The 20,781-nt window shown below is 46.0% G+C and overlaps 1 protein-coding gene across 6 annotated transcripts in view; it reads right to left on the minus strand.

The window, feature by feature from the left end:
* Positions 1-20,781, minus strand: part of LOC144000365 (uncharacterized) — a 68,836-nt gene that overhangs the window by 4,779 nt on the left and 43,276 nt on the right. For 5 of the 6 annotated variants that reach the window (XM_077494164.1, XM_077494165.1, XM_077494160.1 and 2 more), the window contains 5 exons: positions 19,780-19,878; positions 14,570-14,634; positions 13,938-14,268; positions 8,933-9,112; positions 5,395-5,541 (listed from right to left, as the gene is read on the minus strand). In XM_077494164.1, the coding sequence (XP_077350290.1) occupies positions 5,395-5,541; positions 8,933-9,112; positions 13,938-14,268; positions 14,570-14,634; positions 19,780-19,878 (822 nt within the window). The remainder of the gene's footprint in view (positions 1-5,394; positions 5,542-8,932; positions 9,113-13,937; positions 14,269-14,569; positions 14,635-19,779; positions 19,879-20,781) is intronic. The other variant, XM_077494163.1, reaches the window with a different exon arrangement.

Raw genomic sequence — 20,781 nt, forward strand, 5'->3', positions numbered from 1 at the left:
AAGTGTCCGATGTGTCCGCCATAATGTCGCATTAAAAATTGCCGCAGTCCTGTTAAAAGTCGCAGATCACCACCATTACTGGTAAAAACAATAACAAAAAATTAAAATGCCATAAATCTATTCCCTATTTTGTAGACGCTATAACTTTTGCGCAAACCAATCAATATACTTATTGTGATTTTTTTTTGCCAAAAAATATGTAGAAGAATACGTATCGGCCTAAACTGAGGAAAAAAAATTATATATTTTTGGGGATATTTATTATAGCAAAAAGTAAAAAATATTGCATTTTTTTTTTAAATTGTCACTCTTTTTTGTTTTAAAATTTAAGACGTAAATACCACCAAAAAAAAAGCTGTATTTGTGGGAAAAAAAGGACGTCAATTTTGTTTGGGTGCAACGTCGCACGACTGCGCAATTGTCAGCTAAAGCAATGCAGTGCCGCATTGCAAAAAGTGCTCTGGTCAGGAAGGGGGTAAAGGTAAAAGCCTGAAGTGGTTAAAGTGGTTGTAACCCTAAAAAAAAAAAAAAAAAAAAATCCTGTTCTTTTAAAATATGTTATACAGCATAGTGCTTGTGCGGAGTCATATGTCCCTCTCTATGATGTAAAATGCCTGATTGATTCTGCTTGTTCCTGTGTTCCCCTGTCTGTGCTGAACACGGGCAATCATGGCCGCTGATCCACGATACTGTGGTCAGTTTGTGTGCCTCTGTCAGCCTCCAGTCTCTCTCTCTCTCTCTCTCTCTCCCTCTCCCCCTCCCTCCCTGCCTGTCAGCTCGAGAGTCTGCGCTGATCTCCTCCTCGACCCAACCTTCCTGTTGTTATTCTATATAAAATAACTCTGTATATTTAGTAGACTCCCCTCTGTTATATGCAGCTATATTGCTTAATGTCTTTGTTTTATAAAAATGATGCAGAGCAATACCTTATTACAGAGCTCAGCTGTGCGGTCACGTGACCGTCCGCCGCTCTCCTTCTCTCCTTCCAGCACACAGCGGCACTGAGAAATAAGGTATTGTGCCAAAGCATCGTGTAACCCAAGCAATGATCCACACTAAACTGGAAGCGGTTCTACTGGACAAGATACATGAATTTGTGAAACTTTGTAACCCTTAGGAGGTTTATTATTTACCGCCTGGCTTTGACAAAAGCTTACTGCTCCCTACAGAGCTCCGCTGTGTGGTCACGTGACCGCCCGCCACTCTCCTTCTCTCCTTCCGGCACACAGCGGCACTGTGAAATAAGGTATTGTGCCGAAGCATCGTGTAACCCAAGTAATGATCCACACTAAACTGGAAGCGGTTCTACTGGACAAGGTACACAAATTTGAGAAACTTTGGAACCCTTGAGTGATTCATTATTTATTTACCCCCTGGCTTCGACAAAAGCTTACTTCTCCCATAATCACCCATATGTGCACCCTCTACTCTGACCTTGGGTCTGTCACCACTGTTTCTCTTTCCCCCAAGGGGGTATATTCTCTCCCCCTCCCCACCCTACCTCTCCTTTCTTCCTTACCCCTCTGCAGACTCCCCACCCCTTCTGTTCTCTAATTCTCCATCCTTTTTTGTACTCCTCGTTCCCATCTTTTTCTTGTTTCCCTCCACAGTCTCTCCGCACGCAATGGAGACCTCCCATTGGGCTAGCCCCTTGGCTTGCCCTTGCCGTTCACCCCTATGTGGAGTCTACCAGTTCTCTTGGGCTCTTTGATACCCCCAGTCTTTCATCCTACTTCTGGGTGCGCACAAAACTGCTTTCGGGGGGGCACAGTACAAGTTCTGGGACACTTCCCGGGACATGGCCATTCTGGGACAGCTTAACCAGTTAAAGACCGCCCACCCCGTATATATATATATATATATATATATATATATATATATATATATATATATATATATATATATATATATATATACTACGACAGCTCGGCTCTATTGAGCAAAACAATGTACCTGTACATTGTTTAATGCAATAGATAGTTTGGGTGTGGGGGAGGCTGACCGCTCCGAAGAGAGAGACAGGACGGGGATCTGCCTATGTAAACAAGGCGGAGCACTGTTCTGAAAGGGGACAACACTGAGATTGTTTGTTCCTAGTAATCAGATCTCTGTGTTGTCCGAGTGAGCCCAACCCCCACACAGTTAGAACATCCCCCTTCCCTGCCAGTGTCAGTTATACAGTGACAGTGCTTTTTTTTTTTACCACTGATCACTGTATTGGTGTCACTGGTCCCCAAAAAGTGTCACTTAGGGTCAGATTCGTCTGCCACAATGTCACAGTCCTGTTAAAAATCGCAGATTGCCACCATTACTAGTAAAACCAATGACAAAAAAATTAAAATGCCATAAATCTATCCCCTATTTTGTAGACGCCATAACTTTTGCACAAACCAATCAATATACGCTTATTGGGATTTTCTTTTATCAAACACATGTTACAGAATACATATTGGACTAAACTGATGAATACATTCATTATATATATATATATATATTTTTTTTTTTTTTTTTTGGGGGGGGGGGTATGTTTATTATAGCAGTAAGTAAAAAAATATATATTTTTTTTCAAACTTGTCGCTCTTTTTTTGTTTATAGCGCAAAAAAAATAAAAATGCAGAGGTGATCAAATACCACCAAGACAAAGCTCTATTTTTGGGAAAATTATTATTTATTTATTTTTATTTGAGTACATCGCCGCATGGCCACACAATTGTCAGTTAAAGCGACGTAGTGACGTATCACAAAAAATGGCCTTGTCATTAAGGGGCTGAAGTGGTTAAAAAAAGCGTGACTATCCCAGTAAATCCGGGACAGTTGGTAATTATGATGTAATGCAAGATTGCCATTCCCCCCCCCCCCACCCCCACCTGGGCACCTGGAGCCTCCCTGGATTAAAAAGGCCCTGCCAGTGAATCGTTGAGTTTTTTTTACATGATCATCTTTTTGTAATAATTAGAGCTAATCCACAAATCAATGGATTTCATCATATCGAATTTGACCCCAACATTCGATAAATTCTATTTTTTTTTTGTAACACAGATTGGTAATTGACACATCAACTTTCTACCCAGGGCCGTTTTTTTAAGACAGGGCAAAAAGGGGCAGCTGCCCTGGGCCCTGTCATTGTTGTGGGGCCCAAAGCTGCTGCCCCATATGCCTCATTTCCACTGAGCAGATCGGTTCGGGTTGGTTTGGTATGGTACGCTATTTTGAGTGTTTCCATTATGAAAATGGCCCATACAACCGAACCATACCGCACCATTCGTGGTCCTGCTTCAGATGTGCGACCATAGAAAATGGTACAGTACTGTTAGGGCGGAGCTGCTGGCATCACACAATACATTCCACTGATTGGCGGACAGAAAAAACGTCAATGCTCATGTCAAAGGCATTTTTTCTAAACCCTGTATGGCCCCTGCAGTGGTCCGACTTGCAGTGAAAATGGTCACCTGAATAGGCTGGACCATTCTAGCCCTTCCAAACTGTACCGAACCGCTCCGCTCGGTGGAAATGAGGCAATACTTGCCAACTATCCTGGTTTAAATTCCCTCATCCCTTGAGGTTTTAGTCCTGTACTGTGTCCCAATATCTCAGTGTGAAGTGCTGCTACTAATGCTGCCCAGCTCTGCCCTATTGTTGTGTACAGATGACTCACCTGCAGACTGCGTATTTACATGTAAATAATATGCATTCATATGTAAATGGGGGCGACATTCATATGTAAATAGAGGCAGCCGGCGGCATTGATATGTATATCATGCCCCTCAAGGTCATCCACAGTAATCTCTGGCAACCAGCAGAAACAAGCAGAAACCATGTGCTGTAACCTCTAGCAACTAGTCAGTGAACGGTAATGATACACTGTAACCTCTAGCAACTAGTCAGTGAACGGTAATGATACACTGTAAGCTCTAGCAACTAGTCAGTGAGCGGTAATGATACACTGTAACCTCTACCAACTAGTCAGTGAGCGGTAATGATACACTGTAACCTCTACCAACTAGTCAGTGAGCGGTAATGATACACTGTAACCTCTGGCAACCAATCGCAATAGCTGCCTGATCTGATTCAGTAAACTGATTTTGAGTCTAGCTGCTATATATTGTATGTCTTTTGTCTCAGAGCAGGTGGAGAGCAAAACTGAATGGGGGGCCCAAGAAAAGTTTTGCCCAGGGTCCAATCAATATTAAAGACTGCCCTGTTTCTACCACAGCGAGTAAATCATTATTCCTGGCACCTATATAGCTTGATGAAGCTTCTTCCTATTTTTGGATTTGTTTGTACAGTCATCAGTCTACGCGTTTGGTTATGTTTCTACTGAGCAAATACAAACACCACCACACAGAAAAATAACTAATTAAATGTAATAAATTAAGGAAAACAGCAAAAAAAAAAAACCCTGTACCCCTTGAATTTTAATGACATCCCAGTCTTAGTCCGTAGGTTGGGGAGTTGGCCCACCCTTTGCAGATATAACATCTTTAACTCTTCTGGGAAGGCTGTCCACAAAGTTTAGGAGTGTATCTATGGGAATGTTTGACCATTCTTCCAGAAGCGTATTTGTGAGGTCAGGACTCAGTGCAGGCCAGTCAAGTTCCTCCACCCCAAACTCGCTCATCCATGTCTTTATGAATCGTGCTTTGTGCACTGGTGGGCAGTCATGTTGGAACAGGAAGGGGCCGTCCCCAAACTGTTCCCACAAAGTTGGGAGGATGAGATTGTCCAAAATGTCTTGTTATGCTGACGCCTTAAGAGTTCCCTTCACTGGAACTAGGGGGCCAATCCCAACCCCTGAAAAACAACCCCACACCATAATCCCCCCTCCACCCTCCACACCATAATCCCCCCTCCACCAAATGATTTGGACCAGTGCACAAAGCAAGGTCCATAAAGCCATGAATGAGCAAGTTTGAGGTGGAGGAACCTGACTGGCCTCCACAGAGTCCTGACCTCAACCCCACAGAAAACCTTTGGGGTGAATTAGGGTGGAGACTGTGAGCCAGGCCTGCTTGACCAACATCAGTGCCTGACCTCACAAATGCGCTTCTGGAAGACTGGTCGAACATTCCCATAGACACCCTCCTAAACCTTGTGGATGGCCTTCCCAGAAGAGGTGAAGCTTTTATAGCTGCAAAGGGTGGGCCAACTCAACATTGAACCCCACAGGCTAAGACTGGGATTCCATTAAAGTTCAGGTGTGAGTAAAGGCAGGTGTCCCAATACTTTTGGTAATATAGTGTGTGTATATATATATATTTATCCCATACAGTATATATATAAAATTCCTGGTAACTCTGATAAGTACTGCACAAACAAGTCACAAATCCCTAGGGAAAACTAACACTCAATACAGAGAAGTACAGCTATAATAGTGAGATAGATGTAGATACTTACTGCCCTTCTCTAAGGTCATCATTGGTTGTGGTGTCTCTTGGTCTTTGTATTCTTCAGTGAAAAGAATCAGATCTTTCATTGTCTGTTGCTTCTCTTTATTGCTGGCGTCTATCAAATTTTCACTTGCTACAATGAAATTCTCCTTTCCTGTAACAGGAGGACACAGTCATTCTGGACTCCGATCAGGGAAGGGGGAGGGGAGCTCTACCACCATGTCATGATAATCTGAATAACATACTCTACACTCAAGCATTGGGATTTCCCTCCAAGGTGACTATCCATATTTAAACATGGTATTCTCTTTTAATATGGTATAAAGCAGAGAAAGGTGGAACCCCCGCCAGTTTTTTTCATCTTTTGTCCAATTTGGGAGATCTTCTTTCACTTCCTGTCCTGAACTCACAACAGGAAATGAGAGGAAATCCCTCCAAAGTCAGGGAAATCCCCTCTATGAGATCATAACAGGACAGTAGTCCTCATGAAATTCTTAATCTCTGTCAGGTCTGGGAGGAGGTTGGGGGCAGAAGGGGCACGTGCCTCAGCCGCTTTGTGCGAGCATGGATGATGGGGAGCTAGTTGGCTGCCTCAGTGTCAAGGATCTCTAGCACTGGGCACCCAGGCCACTGGCCTGCTTCTCCAGAGGGGTGCCCCTGGTTCCCCAGCACAGTAATTAATGACATTGCAGCAGCCAGCATTTCTCCCCGCCAGGTACATGTTATAACAACAGGTAATGTCAGAACCAGGGAAGCTTCCCCTAGGCTCCTCCTCGGCTCTGACATGTCTTATGACAACATGAGATGGAGCCTGGGAGGAAGAAGATCTACTGGCTCTGAGGTCTGTTCTGGGAGTGGGGATTTGGCAGAATGGCATCTGCTCTAGAGGGGGGATTTTTTTCTTGGGGGAGGAGGGGATACAAGGATTTGGGCTTAACCACTTCCCGTCCGGCCTATAACAGAATGACGGCCCGGCAGTGATTCCGTTATTCTGACTTCATATGACGTCTTTCAGGATGACAGACAGGGTGCTCCCGCGGGGGCAAGCTGGCAAGCTGTCAGTCTGACACACCTCAACACCGTACTCGGTAAAGAGTCTCTGATGGAGACTCTTTATCACGTGATCAGTCGTGTCAATCACAGATGATCACAATGTAAACAAGAAGAGCCATGTATCAGATTGTCCTCACTTGCATCTGAGAGACGCGAGTAGAGGGGAGCCTATTGGCTGCTCTCCAGACAGGAGACACCCGCATACCCGCACACACCCCCCCCCCGAGGATGCCCACTTCAGACCACCAGGGATGCCACCAGGACCACCTGGTATTGCCACCACTGTTGACCACCAGGTATGACACCCATAGCCACCAGGGATGCCAATCAATGCCCACAAATGGTGCCAGTCAGTGCCCAGTAATAATGTCCATCAGTGCCATCTATCAGTGCTCATCAGTGCCACCTATCAGTGCCACTCATAAGTACCCATCAGTGCTGCCTTTCAGTGCCCAGAGATGCCTATAAATGCCGATCAGTGACACCTATCAGTGCCCATCAGTGCTGCATATCCGTGTCCTTCATCAGTGCCCATTAGTGCCACCTCATCAGTGCCACCTCATTGGTGCCACCTCATCAGTGCCCATCAGTGTCACCTTATCAGTGCCCATCAGTGGCACCTATCAGTGCCCATCCGTGCCCATTAGTGGCCATCTATCAGTGTCCATCAGTGATGCCTATCAGTTCCACCCATAAGTACCCATCAGTGTAGCCTTTTAGTGCCCATCAGTGATGCCTATCAATGCCTATCATTGCCACCTTCCAATGCCCATCAGTGCTGCATGTTATTGTCCATCATCAGTGCCCAATAGTGCCACCTCATCAGTACCACCTCATTGGTGCCACCTCATCAGTGCCCATCAGTGCCACCTTATCAGTGCCCATCAGTGTCACCTCATTAGTGCCCATCAGTGAAGGAGAAAACATGCTTATTTACAAAATTTTATTTTTTTCCAAATTTTTGGTCTTTTTTTTTGCGCAAAAAATAAAAAACTCAACGGTAATTAAATACCACCAAAAGAAAGCTCTATTTGTGGGAACAAAATGATAAATAGCATGACTGAGTAATTGTCATTCAAAGTGTGACAGCGCTGAAAGCTGAAAATTGGCCTGGGTGGAAAGGGATGAAAATGCCTGGTATTGAAGTGGTTGAATTAGTATACAGGGGATATCGTCTTTATGCCAGGTGTGATTAAAATAATCTGTGCTGGGGGGGGAGTTGGAATTAGGAGCATTTGTGGGGGTGTTACTTGTATGAGGGGGGATTTTGGGAAGTATAATATAAGGATTTGTGATATAAGAAGAGATTTGGGAAGGATGAGACATTATGTTGGGGGGGGGATTTCTTACAGGAAGGGGAATTTAGGTAGTAGAAGAACTGGAAGATTTGTTATAGAAGGAGGGATTGGGGAGACAGTATTTTGCAGTGTGATGATCTGGGGAGAGAAGAGGATTTGTGCTGGAAGGGAAAGAGGAATTGTTCTGGGACGTGGAATTGGATGGGGGGATATGTGCTGGGAGGGGGGATTTGGAGGGTTGGAAGAAAATTTGTCCTAGAAGGAAGGGTTGATGGGGGGGAATTGTGCTGGGAGGGGGGATTTGGAGGGTTGGAAGAGAATTTGTCCTAGAAGGAAGGGTTGGTGAGGGGGTTGTGCTGGGAGGGGGGATTTGGAGGGTTGGAAGAGAATTTTTCCTAGAAGGAAGGGTTGGTGGGGGGATTTGTGCTGGGAGGGGGGATTTGGATGATTGAAAGAGAATTTTTCCTAGAAGGAAGAGTTGGTGGGGGGGGATTTGTGCTGGGAGGGGGATTTGGAGGGTTGGAAGAGACTTTATCCTAGAAGGAAGGGTTGGTGGGGGGATTTGTGCTGGGAGGGGGGATTTGGAGGGTTGGAAGAAAATTTGTCCTAGAAGGAAGGGTTGGTGGGGGGGGGGGTTGTGCTGGGAGGGGGGATTTCAAGGGTTGGAAGAAAATTTGTCCTAGAAGGAAGGGTTGGTGGGGGGGATTTGTGCTGGGAGGGGGGAGATTGGGGTGGAGAAGATCCTTGCTAGAAGGAGGGAAATTATATGTGCTTAGAAGGGAGGGGGAAGATGATTTGTGCTGGGAGGGGTGAGTGGTCAGATTTTTTTTTGGGGAGGGGGTATTTTTGTTCAAAGGGTAAATTGAGGGAGAGTATTGCATGCAAGGGGAGTTTTGCACTATCCTTTCCCCTACACACGCCCCCAACATTCTGTGTATTGCACTTTACTGACTACATCACTCTGTATATTACCTACTCCTGACCCTTGAGAGCATTTAACAGGCAGTGAGGAGATGTTATATGTTATTAACTCTTAAAATGCTTATTTCGCTCCACACACCACTATTAGCTCCATCCCCTCCTCCTCCTGGGGTGGTGGTTGGTGGGTGGAGGGCACATTTTTTCTCTGGGCACTGGATGGGCGCTGCTCATAGTATACAGTAACACAATAGTCACATAGATGCGGATACTCACCATTCTTCGCTATGAGGGTCGTTATTTCTCGCAGGGTCTCGGGGTCTTTGTGTTGCTCACTGAACAGGAACAGATCGTTGGCCAGAGAACCAATGCTGGGCTGGTTTCCCAGTATCCTCTGCTTCTCTTCATTGCTGGGGTCCATCAGGTCATCAACCACCACAATGACATTCTCCTTTCCTGTAACGGGAGGATACAGTCACCCTGGACTCCACCATGCCATGATAATGGGAATAACATACTCTACAGTCTAAGATATTGGGATTTAGCTTACAAATAAGCTGGACACACTTAAAGCGCAGTACCACCCGCATTTTGCACTCCTCACCATGCAGCATCCTAAAAATGAATTGCCATTTTTTATTTTTTTTCCACTCATCTGATTTATGCCTAAATCTAATTGAACTTCCTCCTTTAGGGGCCATGGTGCCATACATAATTTCTAGCTTTGCATGGGCTCCTGGGACATCTTGGTCAGCTTGATATGGCACAGCTCCTGTAGCATTCAACATTGGCCTGTATGGGAAAGCTTGGTCAGCTTGACATGGCACGGCTCCAGTAACATTTAACATTGGCCTGTATGGGAGATGTTGGCCAGCTTGACATGGCATGGCTCCAGTAACTTTTGACATTGGCATGCATGGGAGATCTTGGTCAGCTTGACATGGCAGAGCTCCAGTAACATTTAACATTGGCATGTATGGGAGATCTTGGTCAGCTTGACATGGCACAGCTCCCGTAACATTTAACATTTTTGTCTATGGAAAAATCTTGGTCAGCTTGACATGGCACGGCTAAAATAACATTTAACATTGGCATGTATGGCAGATGTTGGCCAGCTTGACATGGCACGGCTCCAGTAACTTTTGACATTGGCATGCATGGGAGATCTTGGTCAGCTTGACATGGCAGAGCTCCAGTAACATTTAACATTGGCATGTATGGGAGATCTTGGTCAGCTTGACATGGCACAGCTCCCGTAACATTTAACATTTTTGTCTATGGAAAAATCTTGGTCAGCTTGACATGGCACGGCTAAAATAACATTTAACATTGGCATGTATGGGAGATGTTGGCCAGCTTGACATGGCACGGCTCCAGTAACTTTTGACATTGGCATGCATGGGAGATCTTGGTCAGCTTGACATGGCACAGCTCCAGTAACATTTAACATTGGCATGTATGGGAGATCTTGGTCAGCTTGACATGACACAGCTCCTGTAGTATTTAACATTTCCGTCTATGGAAAAATCTTGGTCAGCTTGACATGGCACGGCTCCAGTAACATTTAACATTGGCACGTATGGGAGATCTTGGCCAGCTTGACATGGCATGGCTCCAGTAACATTTGACATTGGCATCCATGGGAGATCTTGGTCAGCTTGACATGGCACAGCTCCAGTAACGTTTAACATTGGCATGTATGGGAGATCTTGGTCAGTTTGACATGGCACAGCTCCTGTAGTATTTAACATTTTTGTCTATGGAAAATGCATGCTCAGATTAACCACTTGCCGACCGCCGCACGACGATGTACGTCGACAGCATAGCACGGGCAGGCATAAGGGCTTACATGTACGTCCTTGCCTGCCCGCCGGTCGGGGGTCCGATCGGGCCCCCGCCCGGTGCCTGCGGCGGTCGGTATTCGTTCGGGAGCGATCCCGGACGAGGGGACGGCCATTCATTCATGGCCACCCCCTCGCGATCGCTCCCGACGAATGAAAATGTCCCGTGACATCATTTCCTCTCCTGTAATGTAAACACAGGAGAGGAAGTGATGTATTCTCTCCTCCGTGTCGGTATTTTTCGTTCCGGCACCGAGGAGAGAGGTTCGGTGAGTTGCACCAACACGCCACACATACAGTAGAACATGCCAGGCACACTCACACCCCCCCTTTACCCCCCGACCACCCCCCAATTACCCCTGCCCCCCCAGTCACAGTGACACCAATTGCTTTTTTTTTTTTTTGCATTGGTGTCATTTGTGACTGTAATAACTGTTAGGGCAGTTAGGGTTAGCCCCCTTTAGTTCTAATGTGCCGCCCTAACCCCCCCAATAAAGGTTTAACCCCGTGATCACCCCCCGTCGCCAGTGTCACTAAGGCTGGGTTCACATTGCAGCGGTTTATGAGAACGAATGTGATTCGCACCGCACTGCAGTGCAAATCACATCCGATCTCTGTGCGATTCGAGTTCAGCCATACAGATAGTATGGCTGAATTCGTGTCGCACCCGCCGCACCCGCCGCACGCGCCGCAAATTCGCACGGGACCCTTTTTTTGGCCCGCAGCAGAATCGGATCGCATGGGTGTTCACACCATGCGATCCGAGTTTGCAGATCGCACTGCGATATGCGAACTGATCTGGGGGTGTCATTAACATTTCACTGACACTCCCAGCAGTTCGCATAGGGCAGTGTGAACTGCCGCCGGGAGGCATGCGATGCGGGAACCCGCCGCGGATTCATGGCGTTCCCGCATCGCTCCAGTGTGAACCCAGCCTAATAAGCGATAGTTTTTCTGATCGCTGTATTAGTGTCACAGGTGACGCTAGTTAGGCTGGTAGGTATTTAGGTTCGCCGCAGCTTTTTATAGTGCCAGGGACCCCCATATACTACCGCATAAAGCCCCCTGATTGCCCCCTAGTTAACCCTTTCACCAGTGATCACCATATAACTGTTACAGGTGACGCTGGTTGGTTAGTTATTTTTTTATAGTTTCAGGGCACCCGCCATTTATTACCTAGTCTCACTAGTGTACCCCTAAATTTAGGGGTGTCTACTTTCCAAAATGGGGTCATTTGGGGGGGGGGGTTGTGCCATCTTGGCATTTTATGGCCTTCAAAACTGTAACACCCTTAGAAAGCCTGAAGGCGGTGCTTGGTTTTCGGGGCCCCGTACGCGGCTAGGCTCCCAAAAAGTCCCACATATGTGGTATCCCCGTACTCAGGAGAAGCAGCAGAATTTATTTTGGGGTGTCATTTCACATATGCCCATGGCATGCGTGAGCAATATATCATTTAGTGACAACTTTGTGAAAAAAAAAAAAAAAAAAAGTTTGTAATTTTCCCGCAACTTGTGGCAAAATATAAAATATTCCATGGACTCAAAATGCCTCTCAGCAAATAGCTTGGGGTGTCTACTTTCTAAAATGGGGTCATTTGTGGGGGTTTTGTGCCATCTTGGCATTTTATGGCCTTCAAAACTGTAATAGGTAGTGAGGAGTGAAGTCAAATATTTACGCCCTTAGAAAACCTGAAGGCGGTGCTTGGTTTTCGGGGCCCCGTACGCGGCTAGGCTCACAAAAAGTCCCACATATGTGGTATTCCCGTACTCAGGAGAAGCAGCAGAATTTATTTTGGGGTGTCATTTCACATATGCCCATAGCAGGTGTGAGCAATATATCATTTAGTGACAACTTTGTGTAAAAAAAAACAAAAAATTTTTTTTGTCATTATTCAATCGCTTGAGGCAAAAAAATAAAATATTCAATGGGCTCAACATGCCACTTATCAATTTCCTTAGGGTGTCTACTTTCCAAAATGGGGTCATTTGGGGGGGGGGTTTGTACTGCCCTGCCATTTTAGCACCTCAAGAAATGAGATAGGCAGTCGTAAACTAAAAGCTGCGTAAATTCCAGAAAACGTACCTTAGTTTGTAGATGTGACAACTTTTGCGCAAACCAATAAATATACAATTATTGACTTTTTTTTACCAAAGACATGTGGCTGAATACATTTTGGCCTAAATGTATGACTAAAATTGAGTTTATTGGATTTTTCTAATAACAAAAAGTAGAAAATATCATTTTTTTTCAAAATTTGCGGTCTTTTTACGTTTATATCGCAAAAAATAAAAATCGCAGAGGCAATTAAATACCATCAAAAGAAAGCTCTATTTGTGGTAAGAAAAGGACGCAAATTTTGTTTGGGTACAACATTGCATGACCGCGCAATTACCAGTTAAAGCAGCGCAGTGCCAAATTGTAAAAAGACCTCTGGTCATTTACCAGCAAAATGGTCCGGTCTGAAGGTGGTTAATAAAAGGGTCTGATATTGGTTTTTGGGGGGGACCCCGTGCCTTTTTTTTTTAAATTTTAGCATGGAGTTCCCCTCAAAATCCATATATGGACTGGGGGGATCCCCATGCCATTTAAAAAAGATGTAAAGCCAGATTTTCTTTTGTTTACATTCTGCAGCAGATGAGTCATGGTTGTTAATGGTGGGGCAGCCGACTGGCCGCCTGCTCCCTGACTACCAGATATTAACGTATTTGTTTGGATCATTCGTTGTTTCAGATGCTTCAAACATGGAAATGAAACAAATGAATTTTGTTGTTTCTTTATAATCTATTTTTATATTGGTTTCTGTTGGGGTTTTTGGGGAAATTTTGTTCGAATTTTGATTTGTAACCAAAACGGATCACACATGTCTAGTTATTTGTGCTTTCCCATTATCTCACAGGAAGTGATGATGAAACCATATTTCTAGCAGGATCAATGGGTATTCTTCTGCACTTGCTAAAAATGAAAAAAAACAAAGTGGTCATCACATCTAAGGACTGGCAAGCTGCTTCAAGGACCCATTCACATTTTTATCCATTGCATTAACTCAAGTATATCACTATTCTTTTGTGGCCGTACATGGTTGACCAGTGTTGATGTCTTCTGGTGTTCCTGACAAGCCATACATACAGAGAGAGAAAAAGAGTGAGGCTCATGCCAGACTAGTGACAATGAATAATGGCCAACCTCCAACTCTCCCCTCGGAATGCACATCGCTCTGTGCTCTATCCAAGTGATTTCAGAACTTCACCAGTCCTGTATAGACCAGGACATTAGAGGAGACATTGACCTCACATTTGGCAATGCACTGGCTTTTCTATGAAGCTTCAACAGTCCTTCATAGGTATTTGGAACTCCTAAGAAATAACTAATTTTACAATTTCAATTTGGATCATTTCAGTAAAATGTAAAACGTTACGGCAGATCACATTATTCAGTCTCACCAAGATAACCAGACAGCTCTCTCAGCTCCTGGTTATAAATGGCGTCGGTGATGTCGGTGATGTTCAGTCTTCCTTGATTCTTGGTGTGGTAGAGGATGGCGAAGTTGCACCGGGACAACTTTGAGTAATACGTTCGGAAGTTGTTGGAGATGTAGACATTGCACACGTCTATTGACCTTCCTATATTGGCTGCCTGCAGGGATCCCACCAACCATTGATAGTTATCATCCCCCGACCTCGAGAAAATGCCGACTGTGTACTTCGCCAGAGAGGAGCGTGGGTTTCTATTTCTCGTTGTAATGAAAGACCTGTGATCACAAATGTCACCTGGCTAAGAAAAAAAAAAATACAAAATTACCCAAAGGTATCGAAATACCAAAAACACACAAATAGATAGATAGATAGATAGATAGATAGATAGATAGATAGATAGATAGATACATACATACATAGATACATATATACATATATACATAGATACATAGACTTAGGCCTGCTCCCCCAGCAGCAGCTGGGGGAGCAGGCCTAAGTAAAAATGCAAACATTCAAGGAGTAGACTATACTCAGACGACACAAATTCATGACGTCTAGTGTTGAAAGCCCATATGTCCATACTGTACATGAATACATACATACATACAGGTCCTGGAGCTAGTATGGTCCATTATATTTTCATCATCAGAAGATGTAGTCTGCTCTGTAAGAATTTGGAGACATTTTAGAACTCATGCAATCATTAAAAAAAAAAAAAAGAGAGAGAGAAAATAGAACAAAAATGTTTTTCATAAAGAAGGGGAAACTTGAGGAAGAATCCTTAAAGTGGGAGTAAACCCTGTTTCAAAAAACACTTATGCCGCATACACATGACCGGGCTTATCGAGGGACTAGGTCCTGACGGTCTTTCCGACAGACTTTCGGCGGAGCTCCGACGGACTTTCCAAATAAACGGACTTGGCCACACACAATCACACCAAAGTCTGACGGATTGGAACGTGATGACGTATGACCGGACTAGAATAAGGAAGTTCATAGCCAGTAGCCGATAGCTGCCCTAGCGTCGGTTTTTTGTCCGTCAGACCAGCATACACACGGACAGATTTCTTGGTCCGGCGGAGTTCCGGTGGAAAAATTTAAAACATGTTCTATTTCTAAAGTCCGCTAGATTTTTGGCACGCAAACGTCCGATGGAGACCACACACGATCGAATTGTCCGACGGACTAGTTCCGTCGGACCTTTGCTGTCAAAAAGTCCGGTCGTGTGTACACAGCATTACATTCCCGTTATGCCGGAAATGCTAACTTTCACATTGGTTGTGCTCTCAACCAAACTTTCAAACCATTCAATTGGCTATGAGGGACCAGAAGGCTGTGTGGCCAAGTGTGTACAGCCTTTATAATAACAGGCCTGGGCATACTGAGGCTCTCAATAGGAGTCAGGAGGTTGCATGTCCAGACAGCTGAGAGTATCACGATGACTAAGTGAATCAGAAGTGAGTCCAGAGGACTGAAGGAATATGGAATTCTCATGCCGCGTCTCATGCCGCGTACACATGGTCGGACTTTCCGGCACAAAAGGTCAGACAGAATCATTTCATCGGATATTCCGATCGTGTGTGGGCTTCAACTGACTTGGTGCTGGTGCCACGACACTGCAACCTCTCCCATATACTCTAGTTGTGGTACAGGAATGAGCCCTGCTGCAAAGCATTGCATCAAAAATTGTAATTAAAAGCCTCTGTTAAACAGGACCTGAAAAATTGGGCTGGTGGCATCACCCAGAACCAAAAATGTTCTTCCAAAATATCAGCGGAGGAGGAAGAGGATAGACAATCAACATAACAGGACAGTCACTCAGCATCAGCATAGGCAGTCTTGAAGGGATGTGATATTTCAAATAAAAATATTCGTTTACATCAGCTTCAGGTGCTTGGTAGCTGTGGGTGATCCAAGACTGATTCATCTTGATGAAGGTCAGTCGATCAACTGAGTCGGTGGACAGACACACCCTGTGATCGGTAACAAAGCCACCAGCAGCAATGAGGGTGCGTTCCAAAAGAACGCTGGATGCAGGACAGGCCAGTAGCTCAATTGCATACTGTGCAAGCTCTGGCCAGTAATCCATCCTCAAGACCCAGTAAGCCAGGGGATTTTCAGTGGGAAAGGTGTCCAAGTCTGACCTTGCCCCTAGGTATTCCGGCACCATGTAAATCCGACGCTGGCGATGGTTGCTGGAACCGATCATACCTTGGGGCTGCGGACTAAAAAATTGTCTGAACGCATCGGTCAGACGGCCACCTTCTCCACCGCTCCTTCTGACCGATGCCTCAGCAACACGTTGTCCAGGACCAGGAGTTTGTAACCTCCCAGTCTCTGGAAACGTATTGCACAGACCTTTCTGCAAGGCCTCCCGGGGATGTCTCATCCTCTGCTCCCTCTGCGACGGCAAGATAAGGTCGGCAACCTTACCCTTGTACCATGGATCAAGGAGAGTGGCCAGCCAGTAATGGTCCCTCTCCTTGATCCGAAGAATATGAGGATCCTTCCGCAGGCTTTGCAGGATCAGGTCTGGAGTCCTCTGGGTCACTAAGGACAACATGATCCACAGCTACCTCCTCCCAGCCACGTACAAGTCCAACTCCTTTTGGAGCTAAGCCAGCCGAGCACAGGCATTAAATGATCAGCGGAAATGCACACAGACTTTCCTGGCCTGCTTCAGGACATCCTGTAAGCCCGGGTACCTGCCCAAGAACCGCTGCACCACCAGGTTAAGGACGTGAGCCACACAGGGCACATGGGTCAGTTGTCCCTGTCGGAGGGCAGAGAGGAGGTTGGTGCCATTGTCGCAATCCACCATTCCTGGCTTAAGCTGGCGTGGCGTCAACCACCTCTCGGCCTGCCCCTGCAGAGCTGATAAAACATCTGCCCCATTGTGGCTCCTGTCCCCCAAACAAACCAGCGCAAGCACGGCATGGCATTGTTTTGCCTGCGTACTTGCGTAGCCCCTGGAACGCCTACGGAGCACCGCTGGTTCTGAGGACAGAGTACTGGAAGAGGCCATGGAGGAAGAAGAAGAGGAGAGGGTGGAGGAGAGAGGTGTGTCACAACCAATAGTAGCATTTTGGAGGCGTGGTGGCGGAACAACCTCCAACACTACTGCACCTTGTCCTGCATCCTTCCCAGCTGCCAAAAGAGTGACCCATAGGGCCGTGAAAGACAGGTAACGTCCCTGTCCATGCCTGCTGGACCATGAGTCAGCGGTAATATGCACCTTACCGCTGACCGCCCTGTCCAGCGAGGCAAGGACATTGCCTTCCACATGCCGGTAAAGAGCCGGAATCGCCTTACGTGAGAAAAAGTGGCGTTTGGGGACCTGCCACTGAGGAACCGCACATTGTACAAACTCACGGAAGGGGGCCGAGTCTACCAACTGAAAAGGCAGCAGTTGAAGTGCTAGCAATTTAGCCAAGCTAGCATTCAACCGCTGGGCATGTGGATGGCTGGGAGATAACTTCTTTCGGCGGTCCAGCAGCTGGGGCAGGGACATTTGCTGCTAAAATCGGACGTGGGTGTACTGCTAGCAGAAGCACTTGGCTGTGACACACCTAATTCTACACCTTCATTCCTCTCAGAGCAGGTTTGGTAGGGTTGGAGATCCCAGCTGATGAAGAGCAAGGAGAGGTCCGCTTTGTTCTTTGGTGTGGGTCTTTGAGGTATGCTTGCCAAAGAACTGCATGGCAGGTCAACATATGTCTGGTCAAGCAGGTGGTGCCCAAGCGGCTGATGTTTTGGCCACGCGAGATACGCTTGAGACATATGTTGCTAATAGCAGCGGTGCGATGTGATGCACTCGTCTCAAAAAAGGCCCATACCAAAGAACTTTTAGAATAACGCGCAGAGGCAGCGCCCTGCACAGGCGGAGCTCTGCGGTGTGATTCAGTCGGTGTGCTGCCCCTAAGCTGGCCCCCGGAGGGCATCCTGCCTCGTTGGACATGTGCCTCCTCCTCCTCCTCTCTCCTACCAGGCACCCACATGGAGTCAGTGCTCTCATCATCCCCTCCCTCTTCATCGCTGGAGCAAACCTGGCAGTATGCTGCAGCTTGTGGAACATGACTGCCAGATTACTGTCCTTCTTGAGCATCCCCTCTCTCTGTGCTCATGCTACTGCCTTCCTCTAGCTGAGTATCATCATCAGAGCCTACAACACATGGGCATCCTCCTGGAGCATGTACCCAACACTGTGCTCAAAGAGTTCAGGAGACTCCTCAGGAGGATGTGGTGGGTCTAGGGAAGGAGTCACTGATGATGACATTGAGACGAGGGAAGACGATGCGTTGGCAGCTGCTTTGCTAGTACCCTGAGCCTGGGTGAGAGAGGATGAGGAGGATGAAGAGGGCTTGGTCATCCACTCTACCAAGTCTTCGGCATGTTGCGGCTCAACATGTCCAGCTGCCGAAAAGAAGGACAAGCGTGTCCCATGGCCACATGCTGATGATGACGATGCACCGCGTCCACGACCAGCACTGTTGTCTCTAGACACAGAGCCTGCTTGCCCTCTTTTATCGGCTCGCGCCTGTCTGCCTCTCCTTGCTGGCCTTCCAGACATGGTAATGGCCTGAAGGGAGATGGGAAAACCAGCAATTGGGTAGTGTATATTGTGCTGGAGGCACACACAACACCCACTAACTCCTGCAGATGGCAGATGGCTCAATTAGAGAAGAGCTATGTAGGTGGAGATAACGGTGTTTACTGTGGTCAGGGCACGCAGACAGCACGCACAATCTCCTACAACTGACTGCAAGCTCTATTTAAAAAGAGCAAGATAGCTAGCTATATAGGTGGATATAGAGGTGTATACTGCGGCCAGGGCACGCAGACAGCACGCACAATCTCCTACAACTGACTGCCAGCTCTTTTTAAAAAGAGCAAGATAGCTAGCTATATAGGTGGATATAACGGTGTATTCTGCGGTCAGGGCACACAGACAGCACGCACTGCAAGCTCTATTTAAAAAGAGCAAGATAGCTAGCTATATAGGTGGATATAACAGTTTATACTGTGGTCAGGGCACGCAGACAGCACGCACAATCTCCTACAACTGACCGCAAGCTCTTTTTAAAAAGAGCAATATAGCTAGCTATGTAGGTGGATATAGCGGTGTATTCTGTGGTCAGGGCATGCAGACAGCACGCACAATCTCCTACAACTGACTGAAAGTTCTATTTAAAAAGAGCAATATAGCTAGCTATATAGGTGGATATAATGGTGTATACTGTGGTCAGGGCACGCAGACAGCACGCACAATCTCCTACAACTGACTGCAAGCTCTATTTAAAAAGAGCAAGATAGCTAGCTATATAGGTGGATATAGCGGTGTATACTGTGGTCAGGGCACGCAGACAACAACCACTACAGAAGAGCAAGAACGCAAAATCGGCCGATAACGAACGGTGTATACTGTGTTGAAGGTACACAGAACACCCACTAACTCCTACAGACGCCAACACACTACACAAGGCCGCCGCGCTGGCAGCCTTATATAGTGTGGGACATTTACTACACAGCCTGAGGTATGATTGGCCACAGGCATCCTGCCTGTGGCCAATCATGGCTCTCCTCGCTGCCGGCGCTGTGATTGGCCAAGCATGCGGGGTCACAGTGCATGTTTGGCCAATCATGAGCCAGCAATGCACTGCGATGGCGCAGTGCATTGTGGGCCGTGAGCGCCACACGAATTTGGCGCGAACGGGCCATAACGTTTGGTATTCGCCGAACGGGTGAACAGCCAATGTTCGACTCGAACACGAAGCTCATCCCTAATAGTTATATAGATGTAGATACTTACCGTCGTTCTCTATAAGGGTCATTTGTGGGTCTTTGTTTTGCTTGTTTTCCCATATCTGTAGCTTCTCTTTAATGCCAACTCTGATAACATTCTCCCTCCCTGAAACAGCACAATGTTAGAATAATGGGAACAACATATACTACAGGTTCAAGGTAAGCAAAATTGTTTATTTTTAAAAAGTTAACACAGGTTAAAAAGTGTACAGTATATATATATATATATATATATATATATATATATATATATATATTTTTTTTTAATACTTTTTTCCCTCAGAGTCTAAGCTTGAGGTGATTGTAGTACATTTGCAACAATAACAATTTAGTACTTTTTTTAATTTCCACTAACATCCATAATTTCAGGGCCAGGTTTCGTGGCGTGCACCTTGAAGAAGGGGACCCTGAAAGCTTGTCGGGAAATTTTGATATTAATCTAAATAAAAATATATATATATAACAGACAGAACATGATTGTTCCTATTTTTTTTTTTAAGCAAACAAGATGAGTGTAACGGCATTCCTGACCTCCAGGCCTAATGATGACCTCCAGAGTCAGGGAGAGCTGACATTCTTCTTTGTAGAGTGGGTTACTAGGCATAGTGGGAGTAATGCAAAATGGAATAATTGGGCTCCAGTCACTTTTTGGATGCAAACAAAATCGATTTATTGTCTCTTAACAAGAACTGGGGGAGAGAGGGTTAGGGCCAAGATACTCTTAGGCAGATGCAGTGGTAATTGGCAGACTCCGAGACAAAATAGGTAGACAGCTATACAGGTCGAGGGCCTTTAAGCTGGTTGCAGCACTGTATTTGTAGAACTGCTGTCTCCTATGGCAACTGAACTATCCAACTTCAATGTAGATCCACACACTTAACTCACAGTGTCCCGGTTGCAGCTCTTTACTCACATCTCACAGATGCTTACTGTAGATTTTCTCACTGAGCTCCTGGTCTTCCCACCAGATCTTCAGATCCCAGCAGCCCGCTGGATCCCCTGAGCTCTT

This window comes from Lithobates pipiens, unplaced genomic scaffold (assembly GCF_037356315.1).
Source record: "Lithobates pipiens isolate NorthernLeopardFrog02 unplaced genomic scaffold, aLitPip1_a1.2 Scaffold_22, whole genome shotgun sequence".
Lineage (NCBI taxonomy): Eukaryota > Metazoa > Chordata > Amphibia > Anura > Ranidae > Lithobates > Lithobates pipiens.